Raw genomic sequence first — 21,416 nt, forward strand, 5'->3', positions numbered from 1 at the left:
GAGGATAATAAGAGGAAATGTCCTGGGGAGAGAGGAGGATAATACGAGGAGTAGTCCTGGGGAGAGAGGAGTATAATAGGAGGAGTAGTCCTAGGGAGAGAGGAGGATAATAGGAGGAGTAGTCCTGGGGAAAGAGGAGGGTAATAGAAGGAGTAGTCCTGGGGAGAGAGGAGGATAATAGGAGGAATAGTCCTGGGGGAGAGGAGGATCATAGGAGGAGTAGTCCTGGGGGGAAAGGAGTATAATGGGAGGAGTAGTCCTGGGGAGAGAGGGGGATAATAGGTGGAGTAGTCCTGAGGGAGAGGAGGATAATAGGAGGAGTAGTCCTGGGGGGAGGAGTCTAATAGGAGTAGTAGTCCTGGGGGGAGAGGAGTCTAATAGGAGGAGTAGTCCTGGGGGGAGGAGTCTAATAGGAGTAGTCCTGGAGGGGGATGAGTCTAACAGTAGGAGTAGTCCTGGGGGAGGAGGAGTCTAATAGGAGGAGTAGTCCTGGGGGGAGGAGTCTAATAAGAGGTGTAGTCCTGGGGGGAGGAGTTTAATAGGAGTAGTAGTCCGGGGGGAAGAGGAGTATAATAGGAGGCGTAGTCCTGGGGTGAGAGGAGTCTAATAGGAGAAGTAGTCCTGGGGGTAGGAGTCTAATAGGAAGAGTAGTCCTGGGGGAGAGGAGTCTAATAGGAGGAGTAGTCCCGGGGGGAGGAGTCTAATAGGAGTAGTCCTGGAGGGGGAGGAGTCTAATAGGAGGAGTAGTCCTGAGGGAGGAGGAGTCTAATAGGAGGAGTAGTACTGGGGGAAAAGTCTAATAAGAGGAGTAGTCCTCTGGGGAGGTGTCTAATAGGTGGAGTAGTCCTAGGGGGAGGAATCTAATAAGAGGAGTAGTCCTGGGGGAGGTGTTAAATAGGTGTATTAGTCCTAGGGGGATAGGGGGAGGTGTCTAATAGGTGGAGTAGTCCTTGGGGGGAGGTGTCTAATAGGTGGAGTAGTTCTAGGGGGTGGTGTATAGGTGTCCAATGTGTGCGGGGGGCGTGGCCGAACGGGGCGTGGCCGAACGGGCAAAGTGTGCGAGTGGCGTGACTGAGCGGATATAGTGTGAGGGGGTGTGGCTGAGCGGCCATAGTGTGCAGGGGGCGTGGCCGAGCGGAAATAGTGTGTGGGGTCCATGGTCGAGCGGGTTTAGTGTGCTGGGGGGTGTGGCCGAGGAGGCATAGTGTGTGGGGGGCGTGGCTGAGCGGGCACAATGTGTGGGGGCGTGGCCGAGCGGGCACAGTGTGCGGGGGGTGTGGCCAAGCGGGCAAAGTGTGTGGGGGCGGGGCCCGGGTAACTATGCAAAGCGATTTCCATAGTTACCCGATGTGTACCATGGTTACCAGTGTACGCCGGCTCCAGCACACGTGTGCCGAGAGCTGGGGTAAGCTAGTAACCATGTTACACATCGGGTAACTAAACAAAGCAGTTTCCATAGTTACCCGATGTGTACCATGGTTACCAGCGTACGCCGGCTCCGCCACACATGTGTCAGGAGGCGGGGTAAGCTAGTAACCATGGTACACATCAGGTAACTATTCAAAGCGACAGTGCTGGTTCATTTTTTGTTTGTTGGTCTCCTGCTGTGCAGCATGCATCAGCGTGTTTGACAGCGGGAGACCAATGATCTGAATGGGCAGGGAGCCGGCATACGCTGGTAACTATGGTACACAATCGGGTAATTAAGCAAAGTGGTTTCAATGGTTACCTGATGTGTACCATGGTTGCCAGCGTACTCCGGCACAATCCCAGCAACGCAAGGGTATGTCTCGGCTGGGTTGCTGGTGTGGGCTCCCGGGGGTGCAGCAGTCACCTGGGAGTCGGGGCTCCGAGTGGGTTCGGGAAATGCGTGCGAGGGGCGGGGCCAGGCCGAGGGTCCAATGCGTGAGGGTGGCGGGGCCGAGCGGCCAATCCGTGCAGGGGGGCAGGGCCAGGCCTAGCCAAGCGGCCAATGAGACGGTTGTCACTGTAATGACGTCATTTTGGAGCAAGACAGACAGACAGACAGAATAAGGCAATTATATATATAGACTAGAATTTACGTATTGTGTAGTTCGTGTATGATTTTTGTTATATATATATATATATATATATATAGATGTTGTTGTGTGTAGTTACCAAGTGTTTGTGTAGGGGCTGTACATGTTCTGGGTGTTGTCTGGGTATGGCGGGGGGTGAGAGCGGTGTTGTATGTGTGTTGCGTTGTTTGTGGAGCGCTGTGTGTCTGTGGAGCGCTGTGTGTCTGTAGCGTTGTGTGTGTGTGTGTTGCGCGGTTTGTGTGTATGGTGTGTTTTGGGGGGAGGTATGTTTTGTGCAATGTATGTGTTGTGCGGTATGTGCGTATATTTGTGTGTGCCGCGGTGTTTGTGTGTTGGGTGTTGTGTGTGTGCAGCGTTGTCTGTGTGTGTGGGTGTCTGTGTAGGGCAGTTGTTTGTGGTTCCCAGTGTGTGTGTGTGGTGTGTTGTGCAGTGCGTGCGTGTGTGTGTGTGTGTTGGGGGGAGGTGTGCACTTCCCATCGTGCTCCATCCCCCATGCAGCGCACTCCCCATCGTGCTCCATCCCCCATGGAGCGCACTCCCCATCGTGCTCCATCCCCTATGCTGCGCACACCCCATCGTGCTCCATCTCCCATGCTGCGCACTCCCAAACGTGCTCCATCCGCCATGCTGCGCACTCCCAAACGTGCTCCATTCACCATGCTGCGCACTCCCAAACGTGCTCCATTCGCCATGCTGCGCACTCCCAAACGTGCTCCATCCGCCATGCTGCGCACTCCCAAACGTGCTCCATCCGCCATACTCCGCACTCCCCATCATGCTCCATCCCCCATGCAGCGCACTCCCCATCGTGCTCCATCCCCTATGCTGCGCACCCCCCATCGTGCTTCATCTCCCATGCTGCGCACTCCCAAATGTGCTCCATCCGCCATGCTGCGCACTCCCAAACGTGCTCCATCCGCCATGCTGCGCACTCCCAAACGTGGTCCATCCACCATGCTGCGCACTCCCAAACGTGCACCATCCGCCATACTCCACACTCCCCATCGTGCTGCATCCCCTATGCTGCGCACTCCCAAACGTGGTCTATCCGCCATGCTGCGCACTCCCAAACGTGCTCCATCCACCATGCTGCGCACTCCCAAACATGGTCCATCCGCCATGCTGCGCACTCCCAAACGTGGTCCATCCGCCATGCTGCGCACTCCCAAACGTGCTCCATCCGCCATGCTGCGCACTCCCAAACGTGCTCCATCCGCCATGCTGCGCACTCCCAAACGTGCTCCATCCCCCATGCTGCGCACCCCCCATCGTGCTCCATCCCCCATGCTGCACCAGCATCAGCCTCTCTACCCGCAGCATCAGCCTCTCTGCCCGCAGCATCAGCCTCTCTCTTCCCAGCATCAGCCTCTCTACCCGCAGCATCAGCCTCTCTCATCCCAGCATCAGCCTCTCTGTCCCCAGCATCAGCCTCTCTGTCCCCAGCATCAGCCTCTCTTCTCCCAGCATCAGCCTCTCTGTCCTTAGCATCAGCCTCTCTCCTCCCAGCATCAGCCTCTCTGTCCCCAGCATCAGCCTCTCTCATCCCAGCATCAGCCTCTCTCCTCCAAGCATCAGCCTTTTCTGTCACCAGCATCAGCCTCTCTCCTCCCAGCATCAGCCTTTTCTGTCCCTAGCATCAGCCTCTCTCCTCCCAGCATCAGCCTCTCTCCTCCCAGCATCAGCCTCTCTCCTCCCAGCCTACCCCAGCCTCAGCCTCCCCCAGCATCAGCCTCTCTCCTCCCAGCATCAGCCTCTCTCCTCCCAGCATCAGCCTTTTCTGTCCCCCACATCAGCCTCTCTCCTCTCAGCCTACCCCAGCCTCAGCCTCCCCCAGCATCAGCCTCTCTCCTCCCAGCATCAGCCTCTCTCTTCCCAGCATCAGCCTCTCTCCTCCCAGCCTACCCCAGCCTCAGCCTCCCCCAGCATCAGCCTCTCTCCTCCCAGCATCAGCCTCTCTCCTCCCAGCATCAGCCTCTCTCCTCCCAGCATCAGCCTCTCTCCTCCCAGCCTACCCCAGCCTCAGCCTCCCCCAGCATCAGCCTCTCTCCTCCCAGCATCAGCCTTTTCGGTCCCCAGCATCAGCCTCTCTCCTCCCAGCCTACCCCAGCCTCAGCCTCCCCCAGCATCAGCCTCTCTTCTCTCAGCCTCCCAGCCTTCCCCAGGATCAGCCTCTCTCTTCCCAGCCTCCTCCAGCACGCCGTGCTCCTCTGCCGACACTCACAGATCCGATCGCATACACTCACACACACACCCGATCGCATAAACTCAAACACACCCGATCGCATACACTCACACACTCCCGATCGCATACACTCACACACACCCGATCGCATACACTCACACACAACTGATCGCATACACTCACACACACCCGATCACATACACTCACGCACACACACATTGACGATATTACACATACGCGCTCATACTCACAACATCCGGAGATACCACATGCTTCTGGCCATGTGATCCTCCGGCAGGTCCTGGAAGCTCACAGCACAGTATCGCCGCCGAGAAGCAAGCGATATCCCAGGATGTTGTGAGTATGTGGATGCGATGTGATGTGTGTGTGAGGTGTGTGTGAGAGTGAGTGTGATCTGATGTGTGTGTGTGTGTGTGTGTGTGCTGTTATGTGTGTGCGTGTGTATGTTCCGCTGCTGCAGGACCTTGATGCGCTGGTAACTATGCTACCATGGTTACCAGTGTATCTCGTCCCCCGCTCGCACGGGAGCCCACACCAGCATACGCCGGCCAGCCCCAGCAATGCGAGGGTATGTGTCGGCTGGTTTGGCGGCGTACGCTGATGTGGGCTCCCGGGGGTACAGTACTCACCTGGTAGTCGTGGCTCCGTGACCGTGTCGGTTCGGGGAATGCGTGCGGGGGGCGGGGCCAGAGCTAGCGTGCATTGCGTGAGGGGGGCGGGGCGTGGCCGAGTTGCCAATGCCTGCAGGGTGCCGGGGCGAGAGGCCAATCTGTGGGGGGAGCGGAGCCTGGGCGATCGGCCGGCCAATCCGTGTGGGAGCGCAGCCTGGGCGAGCGGCCAATCCGTGCGGGGGGCAGGGCCATAGCGAGCCCAGCGGCCAATCAGCTTTGTGTCACCGTAAGGACACAATTTTGGAGCAAGACAGACAGACAGACAGACAGACAGACAGACAGAATAAGGCAATTATATATATATATATATATATAGATATTTTGTGTGTATGCAAAATTCCTAATTATATCTATTTCAGTACAATATTTTTTTCTTGAGAAGCCACCATCAGATGAGTCAGATATTTTAACGATATTATAAAAGTCTTTACTTTGTTGTTTTCACAGCTGTTGGACCCGTTAGGATAACCAAATCAAAGAATGAATTTGGTGATTTCTTCAACAATCTGGAGGCTTCCGGAGGTGGTGATTGTCCAGAGCTGGCAATGCAGGGACTTAAACTGGCATTGGAAAACACCCCACCCGATTCTTTTATCCTGGTTTTAACAGATGCGTCTGCTTTAGATTACTGGAATACGGCTCTGATAAACCGTATCTACTCACTAATAGCATCATCAAGATCTCAGGTACAATAATAATATAGAATTCCATTGTTGATAATAGGTTTGTGCTATCTTTATAAATTACATTTCTTCCTTAGATATGTATAAGTGCATTAGATGCAGTGAAGTTATGAATGTTGCATATAAGCTTTATATCTTCAGTCTTTTTCTGCAGTAAATGTTAATTTTCTTTAGATATAGTGGGATTGTCCTGGTATGAAAATGGATAGTTGCTCTATGTGTATTGATAAATTTAATTGTTCCTCCATCAACTTTCGATGTGCCTCTTCCCTCTCACAACATTAATCTTGCACCTAGGCTGAAAAGAAAAAAAATTAGGAATGGGCCCCACTATAAAAATATGAAGTTCAGATTAGATAAGACCCAGCATCAGCATATAGGTGCTCAGGAGCAAAAAAAAGTAAACGTATAAGGAGTGAGAACTCCGACACTCAATAAACCCCATAAGGCCTAAAACACACTTCCGCAAAAAAAACGTACGTGTCTCACGGTCCGTTTTTCGGGTCCGTGTTCTGTTTTTTAGGGGCGTTTCTCCGGTACGTATGGCATCCGTGTGATGGCGTATGCGAGCCGTGTGTGCGTGTGGAATGTCCGTATTGACATAAAATACGTACGTGTGCTGTCCGTGTGCTGTCCGTTTTTAAAGGCCCGCATTCTTACCCAATTAACGATGTTAATCATTCATCATGAGATCCTGGTGTTTTTGTTTGCCATCAATTGACCTGATAGATTGGTAACAAGTGTTTCAGATTTTGTGATTAAAAACGGACACGGACGATACGTGCTGAACACGGACATACTCCGTGTGCGGTTCATGCAGGCACGGACCCATAGACTAAAGTGGGTCCGTGCCTGCGTGCTGCCGGCCAAAAACGGACATGTCGTCCGTGTAGAAAAGTGCACACACGTACTTACCACACGGACACACGTTCCGTGTGATTTTCCGTGTGTGTGCAATCTACCATTGAATAACATGGGTCTCCGTGTCTCCGGTACGTGCAAATACGTACCGCACACGTACAAAAAAAGTTTGTGTGTTGCGGGTCTAAAAGACACAGCAGAATATACAGAGACACCTTCTCAGCTCCGATGACAAGTGACTCTCCACAATATGAGATACTTCTCTCATTGACATACAGCATACATTAGTCTCTTTAGATTTCATTTTTCATCTGGTATATCACCAGATTACTGTATTCATATTGGACTAAAATAATCCACATTACAGAATTGTTCAGCGACTGACAGGGACAGGGATCTTCTTGTCCTCATTTTTCAATTACGCCCTTCCTCCATTCATGTCAGCTCTTTGAGGCTCTTGCACAATACATGTAGACAAATCCCCTTGTATTGTAACGATAGAACTTACTGGGACAATCCATCTGACTGTCCGGTTTTGATAAAGGCCATCTGGCGGAAACGTCGCATTCGTGTTATACGGACTATACATATTAATGTGCTCCTTTTTCAATAAAGCAAAAGAATGAATCAATATTTTCGTGTTTTTCTATTTTATGGGGTGTATTGAGTGCCGGAGTTCTCACTCCTTATACCACTATAAAAATAAAGAGCTGCAATATATAAATACAAACCATTTACTATTTAAAAAAAACAATTCACAGACAAACAAGCCTGCCCATATCCGCAGATATAGTCAAAAATATGTCGGAAATTTATTTGAACAAAAAATGCATAATAAGTTATAAAAAAGTGCAACTCCACAATTGCTTTGGGTTTTTTTTGTATTTGCCATGTTCACTGTATGGTAAAACCTACCTGGCATTATGATTCTTCAATTCAGTATGAGTACATAGATACCAAACATTATTAGTTTTTCTTTTATTTAACTGGTGGAAAAAAAAATTTGAAATTTGTAAAAAAATGAATAACTAGCTTTTGGCGCCATTTTCCGAAACCCGTAACATTTTCATTTTTTGCTATCTGGGGCTGTTTTTTTTTGCCTTAAGCTGATGTTTTATATTATTCAATTTTGGGGAAGATGCAATGTTTAGATCGCAACATTAAGTTTCGGCTGCCCAAAAAATGTAATTCCTGGAGGAGAGTGGTCCAAAATTCTTGGAAAATGGGGACACTAGAAAAAAATGTTTGGTTTATAAATTTCAGATTTTTTTTTTTTGCTACTTTAATAAAAAAAAAATATATATATATACATGTCTGTTATCTGTGTAATCATACTGAAATGGAGAATCATATTGCCAGAGTCATTCTTATTACCGTATATAGTAATTGTGATACATAAAAAAAACCCTAAAAATAAATGGGGATTTGCACATTTTTTTGCATTTTCACCAGACTTGGAATTTTTTAACCACTTTCCAAAAAAAATCACATGATAAAACTGAACGGTGTAATTCAAAAGGATACCTCATCCCACTAAAAACAAGCCTATGATGGAAACATAAAAAAAGTAATGTCTCTAGAAGAAAAGGAGGATATTACTAAAGTGCAAAAATAGAAAGTCAACCAGTCAGCAAGGGGATAACACAGTTGGTATTTGACACACGTGGAGGGGGCTCGGCTCCTGATCCTCTTCCATGCTTGTAAACCATAGTTAAACATAAGGTATTTTTCTTATAATATGTTCTGCTATTAAGATATTCTGATTGGATAATCCCATCAAACACAGAACCTGCACTTAAAGGTGACCTGACAGCTCCCCCATACACGAGAATGCATGAATTCAGTATATAGCTACTGTATATTACTGTATATATAACACACAAATACATTAGAAACATATACATGTAGGATATTCACATACTAGCTCTTGAACCTGTCCTACACCCGGATCTTCAGCATTTTTATTCTCACATTTTTTATTTTATTGACGCAATAGTGGAAAATGAAATGTATTTATTGTGCAAAAACGTCTCTGTGAACCACATTTTTGGGGTAAATTATGTGCTGCTTCTATAAGATGCCTTGTTGGTGTAGGACTTTGTCTTCTTTATCTCTTTCTCCACTGGCTGCTTTCTCCCCTTTATTTACATTTTGTGCCAAGGTCGCCACCATTATCCCTATGGTCAGCACATGTGCAGTGCTATGTTCATGTTGTAGTTGATTCATTGAATGAACTGGCACTGGAGTTAGCTTGTGTGCATAGTGCGGTCTCCAATGCCATTTTGTCACGTCCCCACTAGAGTCCGCTCCTGCAACTTCTGCTTCAGGCGGCGCCGTGTTCCCGCTGTGGATAGTGCTGGTGATAGCAGAGTTGGTGCCAGTGGCTCTGGTGGGCACAGGCTCCACTCATCCACTAAGTTTAGTTTTTTCTGGGGCCTGCAGTACCACTGGCTGACTGTAGGTGGTACTGCAGGCCACACCCTTTTAATTCCCCCTCTTGTCTGCTGGTATCTGCTAGATATAGTTCTGTAACCTGTGCTGTTTTGTGATTCCTGTATTTTGATCTTTGCCCGTTCTCTGACTACCCTCCTGTCTGCCATTTTTGTACCTCGCTGCCCGATCCGGATTTGACATCTGCCTTGTCATCTGATTACATCCTTGTCTGCCTGATTCTGTCCTTGTCTTGCGTTTCCTGGTTTAACCCTGCCTGACTATTACTCTCATTGGACTGCTTCCTACCACAGGTAGCGATGTCCGGGGTCCTGTGTAATTCCAAATCCCTGTAAAGGGGTTAAAGGGTTTCGGGGCTCTCAGGGTCCTGCTTTGTGAGTGGCTTTCCTCTAGCCTGTCCGTTAAGGCCAGTCTGAGTCTGTGGTTCCAGGCGGGCGTTGCACAAATATTGAAGACACTGTCTCTGTGAATATCATGTGAATCAAACTGGTGACTGGTGATATTCGCAGAGACAGTGTCTTCAATAAAATGGCACTGGAGACCGTGGTATACACACGCTGACATCGGGGTAATTTTATTGAAGAATTCCCCTATAACGTAAACTTAGCTCGTGCTTCTTCTTGATCTATTCTTTCTCGTTCTGCTTTCCTCCCCTTTGTTTAAAATTTTTGCTGCTGTCGCCACCATTATCCCTGTCGCCATTGCATGCACAGTGCTATGTTCACAATGTAGTTGAATTATTCAATAAAATGTCGCCGGAGTCAGCGCATGTGCATACCGCATTCTCTGTTACCATTTTCTTGAAGACTCTGTCTCTGCGAATATCATCTTAAACAAATAGGGGACTGGTGATATTTGCAGAGACAGTGTCTTCAATAAAATGGAGCCGGAGTTTGCAGCAGGCACACGCACAGATTCCAGCACCATTTTATTGACAAATTCAACTACAACATGAACTTAGCACTGCGGATGGACCGGCCATTTCGATTTCGGACAGAAGGACGCGTTCAGCATTCTATTATTATAGTTTATTGATTCGGCTTCATTAGGGTCTAGTTATCCACAGCAACCAATCAGAACTCAGCTTTCACTTTACCTCAGTAGCTTCAATGCTAAAAGCTGCACTCTGGTTTCTATAGGCAACCCGAACAATCTTACTGGGAGGCAATTTTCATAAATGAGGCCCCAATAACTTCTGCAGTGGCTATAGGCAACCAGAACAATCTTACTGGGAGGCCATTCTCATAAATGAGGCCCCAGTTACTTCTGAAGTGGCTCTAGGCAGCCAGAGCAATCTTACTGGGAGGCCATTTTCAAAAATAAGGCCCCAGTTATTTCTGCAGTGTCTATAGGCAACCAAAACGATCTTACTGGGAGGCCGTTCTCATCAATGAGGCCCCAGTTACTTTTGCAGTGGCTAACCTTTTTTTTGAAAAAAAAAGAAAAAACAAAAAAACAAAATAGGCCCTTTGGGCAATCAAACAGCTCAATACCGTCTTTGGACAGAAGGACACGTTTAGCCTTATATAGTGAATATTATAGTAGAGCTATAAACTGAGGGGACTGATTTATATAATGTGTTGTCTACTGAGGGATTGATGGTCACACTTATACTTTACGCATAAACACATTGCATACATAATAGACACATAAACACAGTTAACATTATTAGAACGGCGATTAGTGTCTTTAGGGCAGGAGTACACAGGCCTAGGCCACCTTCTTACACATACAATACATAGGTTTTACATGTGTAAATAATAGACCTTTTGTGTGTATTTATTGATGAGGGGGATATGGACAGAGTTCAGTTCCAGCATGGATGCATCGGAGCAGTGTTGTCAGAGATTAGTGTCAATAATATGGTGGTGTCTGTGGTCGGAGCTCTGTGCCCATTGGACACTGTGTCTGTGACTTAGAAACCCAATCACAGAGATCCAAACACAGTCACTAAATCACTAATTTATGACTGTGCTGCCATTACTGCTGTTAAGAAGCTGACCAGCAGCAGCGAGAACCCTGGCCATCCTCAAGTAGAGTCACTTGGAGAGTATGTTAAGGCACCTCCTTGCACATGATGGAGGCCATAAGGAGCTCTATGGTAACTGGAGATTAGGAGCCGGGAGAAGGAGCTGCAAATGGCCTGTAAGCATGAAGAGGCCAGTGTGACAGTGCTGCTGAGATACACAGCATTACCATGGCTTCTATTTGAGTAAAATAAACTTTATTTCAAATTTTCAATGCACAGTCCTAAAGATCCGGGGCTTTGCACTTTTGATTCAGGGTGCAGGCTCCGAATCAAAGTGCCTAGTGATGAACCTACCATAGGCTATGTTTTGTACTGCAGCAATATGCAGTAAGGGGAAGATGCATTATTCTATAAATTCTTTGCAAAGATCAGCTGAGTCTAGATTGTCATAGTTGTTTTTTGACCACTAAAAATGGGTAGATTTTACAATTAGATTGTACCACTGATGATTTTTTTTTTATAGTGAACTAATAAAGGTCGGGTACAAACACTGCAATTTTAAGGATATGTAATCACAATAATAAGCATCAAGCTTCTATCATGAATCACTTATAGATATATAAAACAATTAACTTAATATTTTTATTTCCTTCTCAGGTTTTCTTCCTTATTACTGGGCTTTGCGGAAGCATAAATGATGCAGATTTCATTGTCTATAGAGATATTGCTGCTGCCAGCTTTGGACATGTCTTTCAAGTCTCTCTACCAGACCTAAATAAAGTAAGTCATCAGCTTTTAAGTTATATTCTGCATGGGTGATACACAATATTCTTTTTTATATATATATATATATATATATATATATATATATATATACAGTACAGACCAAAAGTTTGGACACACCTTCTTATTCAAAGAGTCTTCTTTATTTTCAGGACTCTGAAAATTGTAGATTCACATTGAAGGCATCAAAACTATGAATTAAAACATGTGGAATGAAATACTTAAAGAAGTGTGAAACAACTGAAAATATGTCTTATATTCTAGGTTCTTTAAAGTAGCCACCTTTTGCTTTGATTACTGCTTTGCACACTGTTGGCATTCTCTTGATGAGCTTCAAGAGGTAGTCACCGGAAATGGTTTTCCAACAGTCTTGAAGGAGTTCCCAGAGATGCTTAGCACTTGTTGACCCTTTTGCCTTCACTCTGCGGTCCAGCTCACCCCAAGCCATCTCAATTGGGTTCAGATCTGGTGACTGCTGGTGACTGTGGAGACCAGGTCATCTGGCGTAGCACCCCATCACTCTTCTTCTTGGTCAAATAGCCCTTACACAGCCTGGAGGTGTGTTTGGGGTCATTCTCCTGTTGAAAAATAAATGATGGTCCAACTAAACGCAAATCGGATGGAATAGCACACCGCTGCAAGATGCTGTGGTAGCCATGCTGGTTCAGTATGCGTTCAATTTTGAATAATTTCCCAACAGTTTCACCAGCAAAGTACCCCCACACCATCACATCTCCTCCTCCATGCTTCACGGTGGGAACCAGGCATGTAGAGTCCATCCGTTCACCTTTTCTACAAAGACACGGTGGTTGGATCCAAAGATCTCAAATTTGGACTCATCAGACCAAAGCACGGATTTCCACTGGTCTAATGTCCACTCCTTGTGTTCTTTAGCCCAAACAAGTATCTTCTGCTTGTTGTCTGTCCTTAGCAGTGGTTTTCTAGCAGCTATTTTACCATGAAGGCCTGCTGCGCAAAGTCTCCTCTTAACAGGTGTTCTAGAGATGAGAAGATGTGTCCAAACGTTTGGTCTGTACTGTATATATATATATATATATATATATATATATATATACTGTATATATATATATTATATAAAAGCTATAGAGGTGTTCATTTCATATACCTTGAAGCTAATGACTGTGTGAGTGAGGGCTCATTCACACATTCCAGTTTTCCACATATGAGACAAAATTAATCAATTAAACTTAGACCAGGGTGTGGTACAAATTTCATCTGTTTCTTACATATCTGGAGAAGTAAAAAAAAGTTTCTCCACCTTCTCCCTTCTGACAGTCCATGAAAATCAGGCTGCACTCAGAAGACATCCAAGTGAGGTCCAAATTTTTCACAGACTCATTGATTTGCATTGCTGATTTTAATCCACCCCTCAGATCAAAATCAGACATGCATATATGTAGATATAAAAGCCATCAGAAAACATGTAGGTATTATGTATGACAACAAGATGGTGCCTATTAGTAGATGGAGACCACAGAAGGGGTGTATAGGTTATAGTCAGTTCAGATGTGCAATAAAGAGTAATTAGAAGGGGGTGGGAAGGCTCCCAATAGCAGCATTGCTATGGACTGGAGAACTTACCCATTATAAAATGCAGAGTGCCTGAGTGATAGAAACGCCCCGACGTGTGTTTCGCTTTGACTTCCTCCCTGGGCTGCGAGATGTGATATACCTATTATGTTACCTGGGCACGGGCACCATCTTGTGGTTATAGTTAATACCTACATGCTTTCTGATGAGATGTGTATATCTACATACTTTTCCTTATGTGTATGTGACTCTATAGATACTGTTTATGACTTCTTTCACTATGGCATGCATATCTTGATACATCATTGTTTGCTTCTCCATTTGTTATCACATTAAGTGCTTTTTGTGTGTTATTTGGCATTTTATCTGTACTCTCACAATTGTATCTTGGTATTTCTACATGTTCTGACTTATGTATGATACCCTATCTAATGTGTATTTTCAATAAAGGTTACAAAGCATTTAATAGGGTCCATTACTCATCTCCTCTATACTTATTTTGGGCTTCAAATACTCCATGTTTTCTCATGTCTGCAATTTTCCTTACATCGCTCATGTGACCGGCCCCATAGGATATCACAGGTAAGAGTTTTATCTGTGGAAAAAAACTATAGCACTTATACTTGAAAAATGGACTTTTGAATGAACCATGAGGTTGAGGAGAATGAGTTATTCCTATGATGTACAAGATTGACTGTCAATGTGTTCTTTACTGATTTAATTAATCATCACCCTCATCAAGACTTGTTTTGTAGCTTCCCCTCACACAAGCATCTTGTTAGTGGATATTTTTACGGCACACTTGTAATGTCAGGACATTGTGTTATAGCGGTCATTAGTTTATAGCTTTTACTAGAGGAGAGGTATAAGTTAGGTAGTTTTATAAATTCTCCCAAGTTTTTCCAAAGTTTTAACATTTTACAATTACCAAACTTATCTAACTAACCTTCTTATTATCTGCACGTGATTTCACTCGTTAATGCGCCTCATTTTCAGGTCTTCCATTACTTGGACCTCACGCTTTCAAGACCATTGAACAGCTCTGTGCGGCTCTTCTCTGGGGAGTATAGTTATGGATACAATGCTGGAAGTTTTCCTGTAGAAGACAATTTTACAGCCCTAATAATAACCACAGATGGAGTGATCTATTCTATACAAGTATTAGGGCCTGACTGTAAGTACCGTAACTAATCCACATAGTTTGATTAAATGTGAGTTCAGATTTTGTACAGTATAGATGTACAGTATATTATAATATATGGATATTATAGTGTATTAGGTACCGATTATGCATCTTTGAGTCCTGGGTTGTTGGGAATTTTGCGCTGTAATATACTGTTGTTCCATCATTTCCTGTCATCGAAGTTGGCAGTGAGAATGATTGGTTTCTCACCTGTCAACAAGAGGAGGTTCATTTGTGACAATGTGAAAAAGAGTCGAAGGTTCAGGCTTGAGGATGTAGTAGTAACACTGGTGGAATTGTTTTTGTTCAACAAACTTATCTTTACTCTAGATCTGATAACAAGTTGTGTTATGGAGCCAAGAGAGTGAAGTGCAATGTGGTGTCAAGTGGACATCTGGGTGAATTGGTAGACCTAGTCTGTTGGAACTATGTTGGTGCACTTGGTTGAGAGTGGGCCACTTTTTCACTGCAAGAGGTTCGTACAAGAGTAGTCAAGAGCATGCATGTTTGCCATTGTTCGATACTTGATGGAAAATCGGGGTGTTCGAGATGCTACTTACTCAATCAAGTATCAGCTGTGCTTGAGCACCATGCTGAAGTCCCCTTCTGGTATGTTCTCTCTCTTCCCTCCCCAGCCCTTCTGTTAGGGTTTTCCCAAAAAATGCTCCCCATTGACTTCCATACTCGAGTAGACCCTGTTCAAGCATCCAATCTGTTCAAATCGACTACTGAGTACTTGAGCATTTTAGTGCTTGGTCATCACTATACAAGAGGCGGCAGTGGGGGATGTGGGGCTAATGGAGGCTTTGCATAGTAGACATAATGTGTTCTTAGTAGAGCCATATAGTGAGACTTAGAAGTGTGATTAGTAAATGCTAAAAAGCTTTTGTGCCTTATGTTAGAAACTGTAACTATCAAATATGTTTATGCCATTACTGCATGATGAAAAAAATTGAAAATCATCTGTATTAACTAACACAATGGCAATGAATCTGCAACTGTTTCTTTAAAGGGGGTCAGTGGGGTGCACACAGTGTCAGTGCAGGCGGGTTATTGTTTGGTGCAGATGTACTCTGAAACGTGGTTCTTCTCAAGGTAAAATGGTGAAGCGAGCTGAAACCATTGACAGTAGCCAGTAATTAGAACAAGCCTGCACCCTCACTGAGTGTTCACCACTTGGCTTTTCCAGTGCCATTGCTGATGCCTAAAAACTAGAGTTGAGCGATGTTCGAGGCTCGAGGTTTGCCAATTTCATGTTCAAGTGATTTTGGGGGGTGATCGAGATTGAACTCGAACTCGAGCTTTTTGCTAAAAGCTCGACAGTTTGAGTTATGTTCGAGAGCGGTTCAATCACCAAAAAGCCTAGCTAGATACTAGCTGGCTTTTCACTGTAATAGTGTGAGTCACTGTGATTCACGCTATTATCAAATTTCAGCGTATAGTGTGGGAGGGGGAAACGGTGTAGGTCTGTGCTGCTGCTGAGTGCTGATATAATGCCATCGCCATTTTTTTTTTTTTTTTCCTAAGTGCGCGTGCAGTGGGGCGTGCCAGGATGTCAGCCAATCACAGACACACACACAGCTAAGTGGATTTTTGCCAGACAAGCAAGGGCATGTGTCATAGGCTGTGCATTTCACATGTCTTTGCCTTATAAGATACGGCCATTTTCCCCATCGCCGCCATTATCTGCCTTCTGTGTGTGGGTGACAGTCACCGCTCACGCTGCTGCTCCCGCTCCTGCTGTGTGCGCTATAGACATAGTGCAATCTACACCGCGCTGTAGGTATTAGGGACTGCTGGTTATTTTAGCCCTTTTCAGGGCTGATTTCCAGGCGTTCATAGCGATAGCTGCTAGGCAGGTCCGTGCAAACGCTGTGTACAGCTTTAGATAACAGTGTCTGCCTACCTCAGCTCAGGAAATTCCTTGCTGCATTTTTTCATTAGCAGGGATCGAAAGTGAGGCTTCCTTTCCTGTCCTGGTACCCACCTGCCCAGTTTTGCCACACTTTTTTATTTGCCCAAAGAGCTGACACTTTTTGTGCCATCCTAAAAGTGTCTGGAATACTAAGTTAGTGTTCTTTTCCTGTCCACTGACCCACAGAACCCGGCAACTCTACCCACCTGCCCAGTTTTGCCACGCTATTTTATTTGCAAACTGTGCTGCCACTGTTAGGGGCATACAAAAATTGTCTGGGATAGTCAGTGTTGGTTCTTTAGCTGTCAATAAAGCCAGACCACCTCTGCATTGTACACAGCTGTCCATTTTTGGTACGCAATTCTAATTGAAAACTATGCTGCCACTGTTAGGGCCATACTAAAATTGTGTGGGATAGTCAGTGTTGTTTCTTCAGCTGTCAATAAAGCCAGACCACCTCTGCATTGTACACAGCTGTCCATTTTTGGTACACAATTCTAATTGCAAACTGTGCTGCCACTGTTAGGGGCATACTAAAATTGTCTGGGATAGTCAGTGTTGTTTCTTCAGCTGTGAATAAAGCTAGACCACCTCTGCATTCTACAGCTGTACATTTTTGGTACGCAATTCTAATTGCAAACTGTGCTGCCACTCTAAGGGCCATACTAAAATTGTCTGGGATAGTCAGTTTTGTTTCTTCAGCTGTCAATAAAGCTAGACCACCTCTGCAATCTACACCACCTCTCAATCAATTTTTGCATCCACATTTTAAGTGGCTAATCTTGTCGCTAACAAAATGAGTGGCAAAAGGACAGATGCTGGTGGAAAGGGGAACAGGCGTTGTGAAAAAGGAAAAAGTTTGTGTCCATGGGGAAGGTGGGAAAGCTACATTAACATCTGCTGAAGATAGGCCATCTTCCAGCAAAAGTAAGATGTCTACTATTTTCGTGGACAATCCGATGTGCTCCCTTTTTTACGGAACCAAACAACTGTAACAAAGGTAGATGATGGACAAAAAAAGAACATGCTTGAATGGATCTGAAGTGCTCCAAAAAGTGCCCTCTCCTCCACCTCAACTTCAACATCCAAAAAACAACATTCCTCTGAGTTGTTATCCCAATCACACTTGCTTTCTGCCAGCTCTCAAATCTCCACTCGCCCTGCAGAATATGGTGTAACAGAGATGGCTGACTCTGCAGAGCTGTTCAGTCACACTATACCCTGGGAATCAGAGGTCTGCTTCCAAGCTACAGAGAGAACAAAACAGGAAATGGTCTGCAGTGATGCCCAGAAGCTTTGTGAGTCATATTCAGGCCCTGATGACCATGTTTCTGAGCATAATGTAGACCCTCATTCCCAAACTATAACACCAGTTGGTGGAGACAATGAGGAACATACTGATGACGATGAGACGCAGATACCAGATTGGGATGCCAACTTAACTATTTAGTCAGGGCAGGAAGAGGTTAGGTCTGAGGGCGAGGTGAGTGCAAACACAACGCTTGATGATGAAGTTCTAAATCCCACTTACTTTCAACCCACAGTCAGGCACTCGAGGAGGTCACCAGACGCGGTGGAGGAGGATGCAACTGACGACGAAGTTACCAGGACAGAGTCAGAGTACTGGAAGCAAGTCTACAACTGCATCCTCAGCCACAACTCTGCCTCTGAGCACAAGTCGGGGTGGCTCTGCAGGTCGCATGGGCTCTAAGCCTTGCTTAGCCTGGTCCTTTTTTGACCTCGCAAAGGATCTCCCAAATCATGTGATCTGTAAAATTTGTCGGCAATCTATAAGTAGAGGCCAAAACCTCACCAGTTTGACAACTTCTTCCATGAATCGTCACATGAATAACAAGCATAAGTCCCAGTAGGAAGCTCACCGTGCTGCAATGCGGCCTAGCGGAGCGGGCCAAACACCGCCTGCCCCTTCAAGTTTCTCCGCGCGCTATTCATCTTCTATGACTGTGGAGACAGCTGTCACACCTGTTTTTCTACGCAGACCTTCCACCACTTTAACCGCAACAGGCAGTTTGCTTGGCAGGTCGTCAGTTGGTTTGGAAGGGGAAACAAGTGCTGGTGTAGAGCTCTCTCAGACATCGAGAGCACCAACTTTGGATGAAGGCAACATCATGCCCACATTTTTTCCTCACAGACCTGCAGTTTTACAGCTATACCCTACTCACCACCGTCTCCACACAGCAGCCAGATCTCTGTCCTTCAGATGTGGACAAATAAAAGGCCATTTCCTCTAAGCCATGACAAAGCTAAGAGGTTGACTTTATCCATCTGTAAGCTCTTGGCTACCGAAATGCTGCCTTTCCGCCTGGTGGACACAGAGGATTTTCAAGACCTTATGTCCGCCGCAGTGCCTTAGTACCAGATACCCAGTCGCCACTACTTCTCCAAAAAAGGTGTGCCCGCGCTACACCAGCATGTCGCACACAACATCACTGCTTCCTTGAGAAACTCTGTGTGTGACCGGGTGCATTTCACCACTGATACTTGGACCAGTAAGCATGGACAGGGGCGTTACATGTCACCGACTGGGCACTGGATAACTATGGTGATAGACGGAGAAGGGTCTGCTGAACAAGTCTTGCCGCCCGTCTTGTGCGTCAATCCTCTGTATGTCGAAGTTCCTCCACTGCTTCTGCCTCCTCAACCTCGTCTGGGTCCTGCACCTCCGCCCCAAGCCTGCCTGGTCAGGGTACCCGCGTTGTAACTGCGCACAAGGAATCACGCACACCTCCTTACTATGCTGGCAGCAGAGCTCAACAGCATCAGGCGGTCTTTACCTTGAAATGTCTTGGAAATAAGAGTCACACAGCGGATGAGTTGTGGTCAGCTCTTGCGAGCGAGTTTCGTAAATGGTTGTCTTCACTCAACCTGCAGCCAGGGAAGGCCGTGTGCGACAATGCTGCAAACCTGGGTGCGGCCCTTCACCGGGGCAAGGTGACACACGTGCCTTGTATGGCTCACGTGTTGAACCTTGTTGTCCTGCAATTTTTAACCCACTATCCCGGCCTAGATTGGCTTCTGTACAGGGCACAGTCACTCTCTGCTCACTTCCGCCATTTAACCGGCGCAGCTGAATGACTTGCATTGCTCCAGAAGTCTTTCGGCCTGCCGGTTCATTGCTTAAAATGCGATGTGGCGACACGCTGGAATTCGACTCTACACATTTTACAGTGACTGTGGTAGCACCGCTGAGCCCTGGAGCAATACGTTATGACATATAGACTGGGCCAAAAATATGAAGAGGTGGGGCAGATGACGCTGCTGGAGTGGTCTCAGATCAAGGACCTATGCACCCTTCTGCACAGTTTCGACATGGCGATGAATATGTTTAGCGCTAACAATGCCATTATCAGCATGACAATTCCAGTCATTTACATGCTGGAGCACACACTAAACACTATTCGGAGTCAGGGGGTGGGACAACAGGAAGGGGAGGAACTACAGGAGGATTCATATGAGCAAGGGATACCAACATCTACAAGGTCCAGACGTTCATTATCACCAAGGCGGCAGGCATGGGGCGTGGGGGAGAGGGATTAACAAGGGCGCATGGTAGCAGCCAAAATGTTGAGGAAGGTGCAGGAGACCATGAAGAAATGGAGGACGAACCTCGATGGACATGAAAGACTCAGCAGATGAGGGAGACCTTGGTCAAATTTTGGTTGAACGAGGTTGGGGGGAGATGTCAGAGGAAGAAAGCATGGTTATCACCTCTACGCCACCAACACAGCAAGGACTTGGTCCGCATGGATGCGCAAGACACATGAGCGCCTTCTTGCTGCACTACCTACAACATGACCCTCTGATTGTCAAAATTTGAAGTAATGATGACTACTGGGTTGCCACACTATTAGATCCCCGGTACAAATCCAAATTTGGCGAAACAATTCCAGCCATAGAAAGGGACGCACGTATGCAGGAGTATCAGGAGAAGCTGTTACTCAATCTTAGTTTGGCTTTTCCACCAAACACCAGTGGTGCACGGAGTGAATCTCCCAGTTGTCACTTGCCAAGCATGGGACTGTCTGGTCATTATCAGTCAAACCGTATGTGGTGCTGGTAATGTCAAGGTCAGAATGACGATGATGATGCGACTCAAAGGATCTCTCGATATCCGGCTGCTGTTTCTAATTAAAAATGTCATGTGTGCACACGAGAATAAATAACTGCACAGCAAGTCAGTTACATCTATCTCCATGACTGGCTCTTAACCAAGTGTGTTTTTTATTGTTCGAAAGAAACTCTAGACCAAGCAGTAAGGGGGTGTAAACAAAAGTTTTAGTCCAATCAAGTATCGCAGGGCAGGGCTTCATGACGTAGAGAGATCTACACATCCTTTTTGGATTGGTCAGTCTAGGCTCTAGAAATTTCTTTGTCCATCTGTCTTGGGTGTAGAACAGGAAATAGCAGCCATCTTTACAATTACATGTGGTGGTATATACTGTGTCTAAGGAAAGTACACTGAATATGCAATATACATATATACATGTTAGTAAGAAACAAAAGCATTCACAAATATGTGAGTTAGTTCACATCTACTGAACTATATAACTGAGTCTATGAAATGACTGAATTAAGTATTTTTGGATACTCAATTCTTTATCCTCAACAGTAACAGCAATTTTATGGAATCGTTTTATAATTTTTTTAGACCATCCAATGCAAGGCCACAAGAGACAAGAAGTCTGACACATAGTCAACGGCTGGAGAGGATGATACAGGAGTATCTCCAAATGAACATCGATGCCATGACTTTGCAACTGGAGCCTCGCTCATTTTGGGCTTCCAATCTTAAAAAAGGGCCTGAGGTCGCCACTTATGCCTTGGAAATCTTGTCATGTCCCGCAGCCAGCGTTGTCTCTGAACGTGTCTTCAGTGCTGCTGAGTGTGTGCTGACAGATAAGCGCACGCGTCTGTCCAGTGACAATGTGGACAGACTAAGGTTCATCAAGATGAACAAGTCATGGATCCGCAAGGACTTTACTACTCCGGTGTCATCCTGGGGAGAGTAAAGGCTGCCGTATTTTGGAATGTGCTTGATGCAAATGTACCTGTGAAGTTTACAACT

At 46.0% G+C, this 21,416-nt stretch overlaps 1 protein-coding gene across 1 annotated transcript in view; it reads left to right on the forward strand.

Annotated features, from left to right (window-relative positions):
- The window catches only part of LOC142245345 (uromodulin-like), a 64,635-nt gene that overhangs the window by 11,438 nt on the left and 31,781 nt on the right, over nt 1-21,416 (forward strand). The window contains 3 exon segments of the mRNA XM_075317985.1: nt 5,382-5,620; nt 11,556-11,678; nt 14,229-14,406. Of these exon segments, the coding sequence (XP_075174100.1) occupies nt 5,382-5,620; nt 11,556-11,678; nt 14,229-14,406 (540 nt within the window).

Source organism: Anomaloglossus baeobatrachus, chromosome 7 (genome assembly GCF_048569485.1).
Source record: "Anomaloglossus baeobatrachus isolate aAnoBae1 chromosome 7, aAnoBae1.hap1, whole genome shotgun sequence".
NCBI classification, from domain to species: domain Eukaryota; kingdom Metazoa; phylum Chordata; class Amphibia; order Anura; family Aromobatidae; genus Anomaloglossus; species Anomaloglossus baeobatrachus.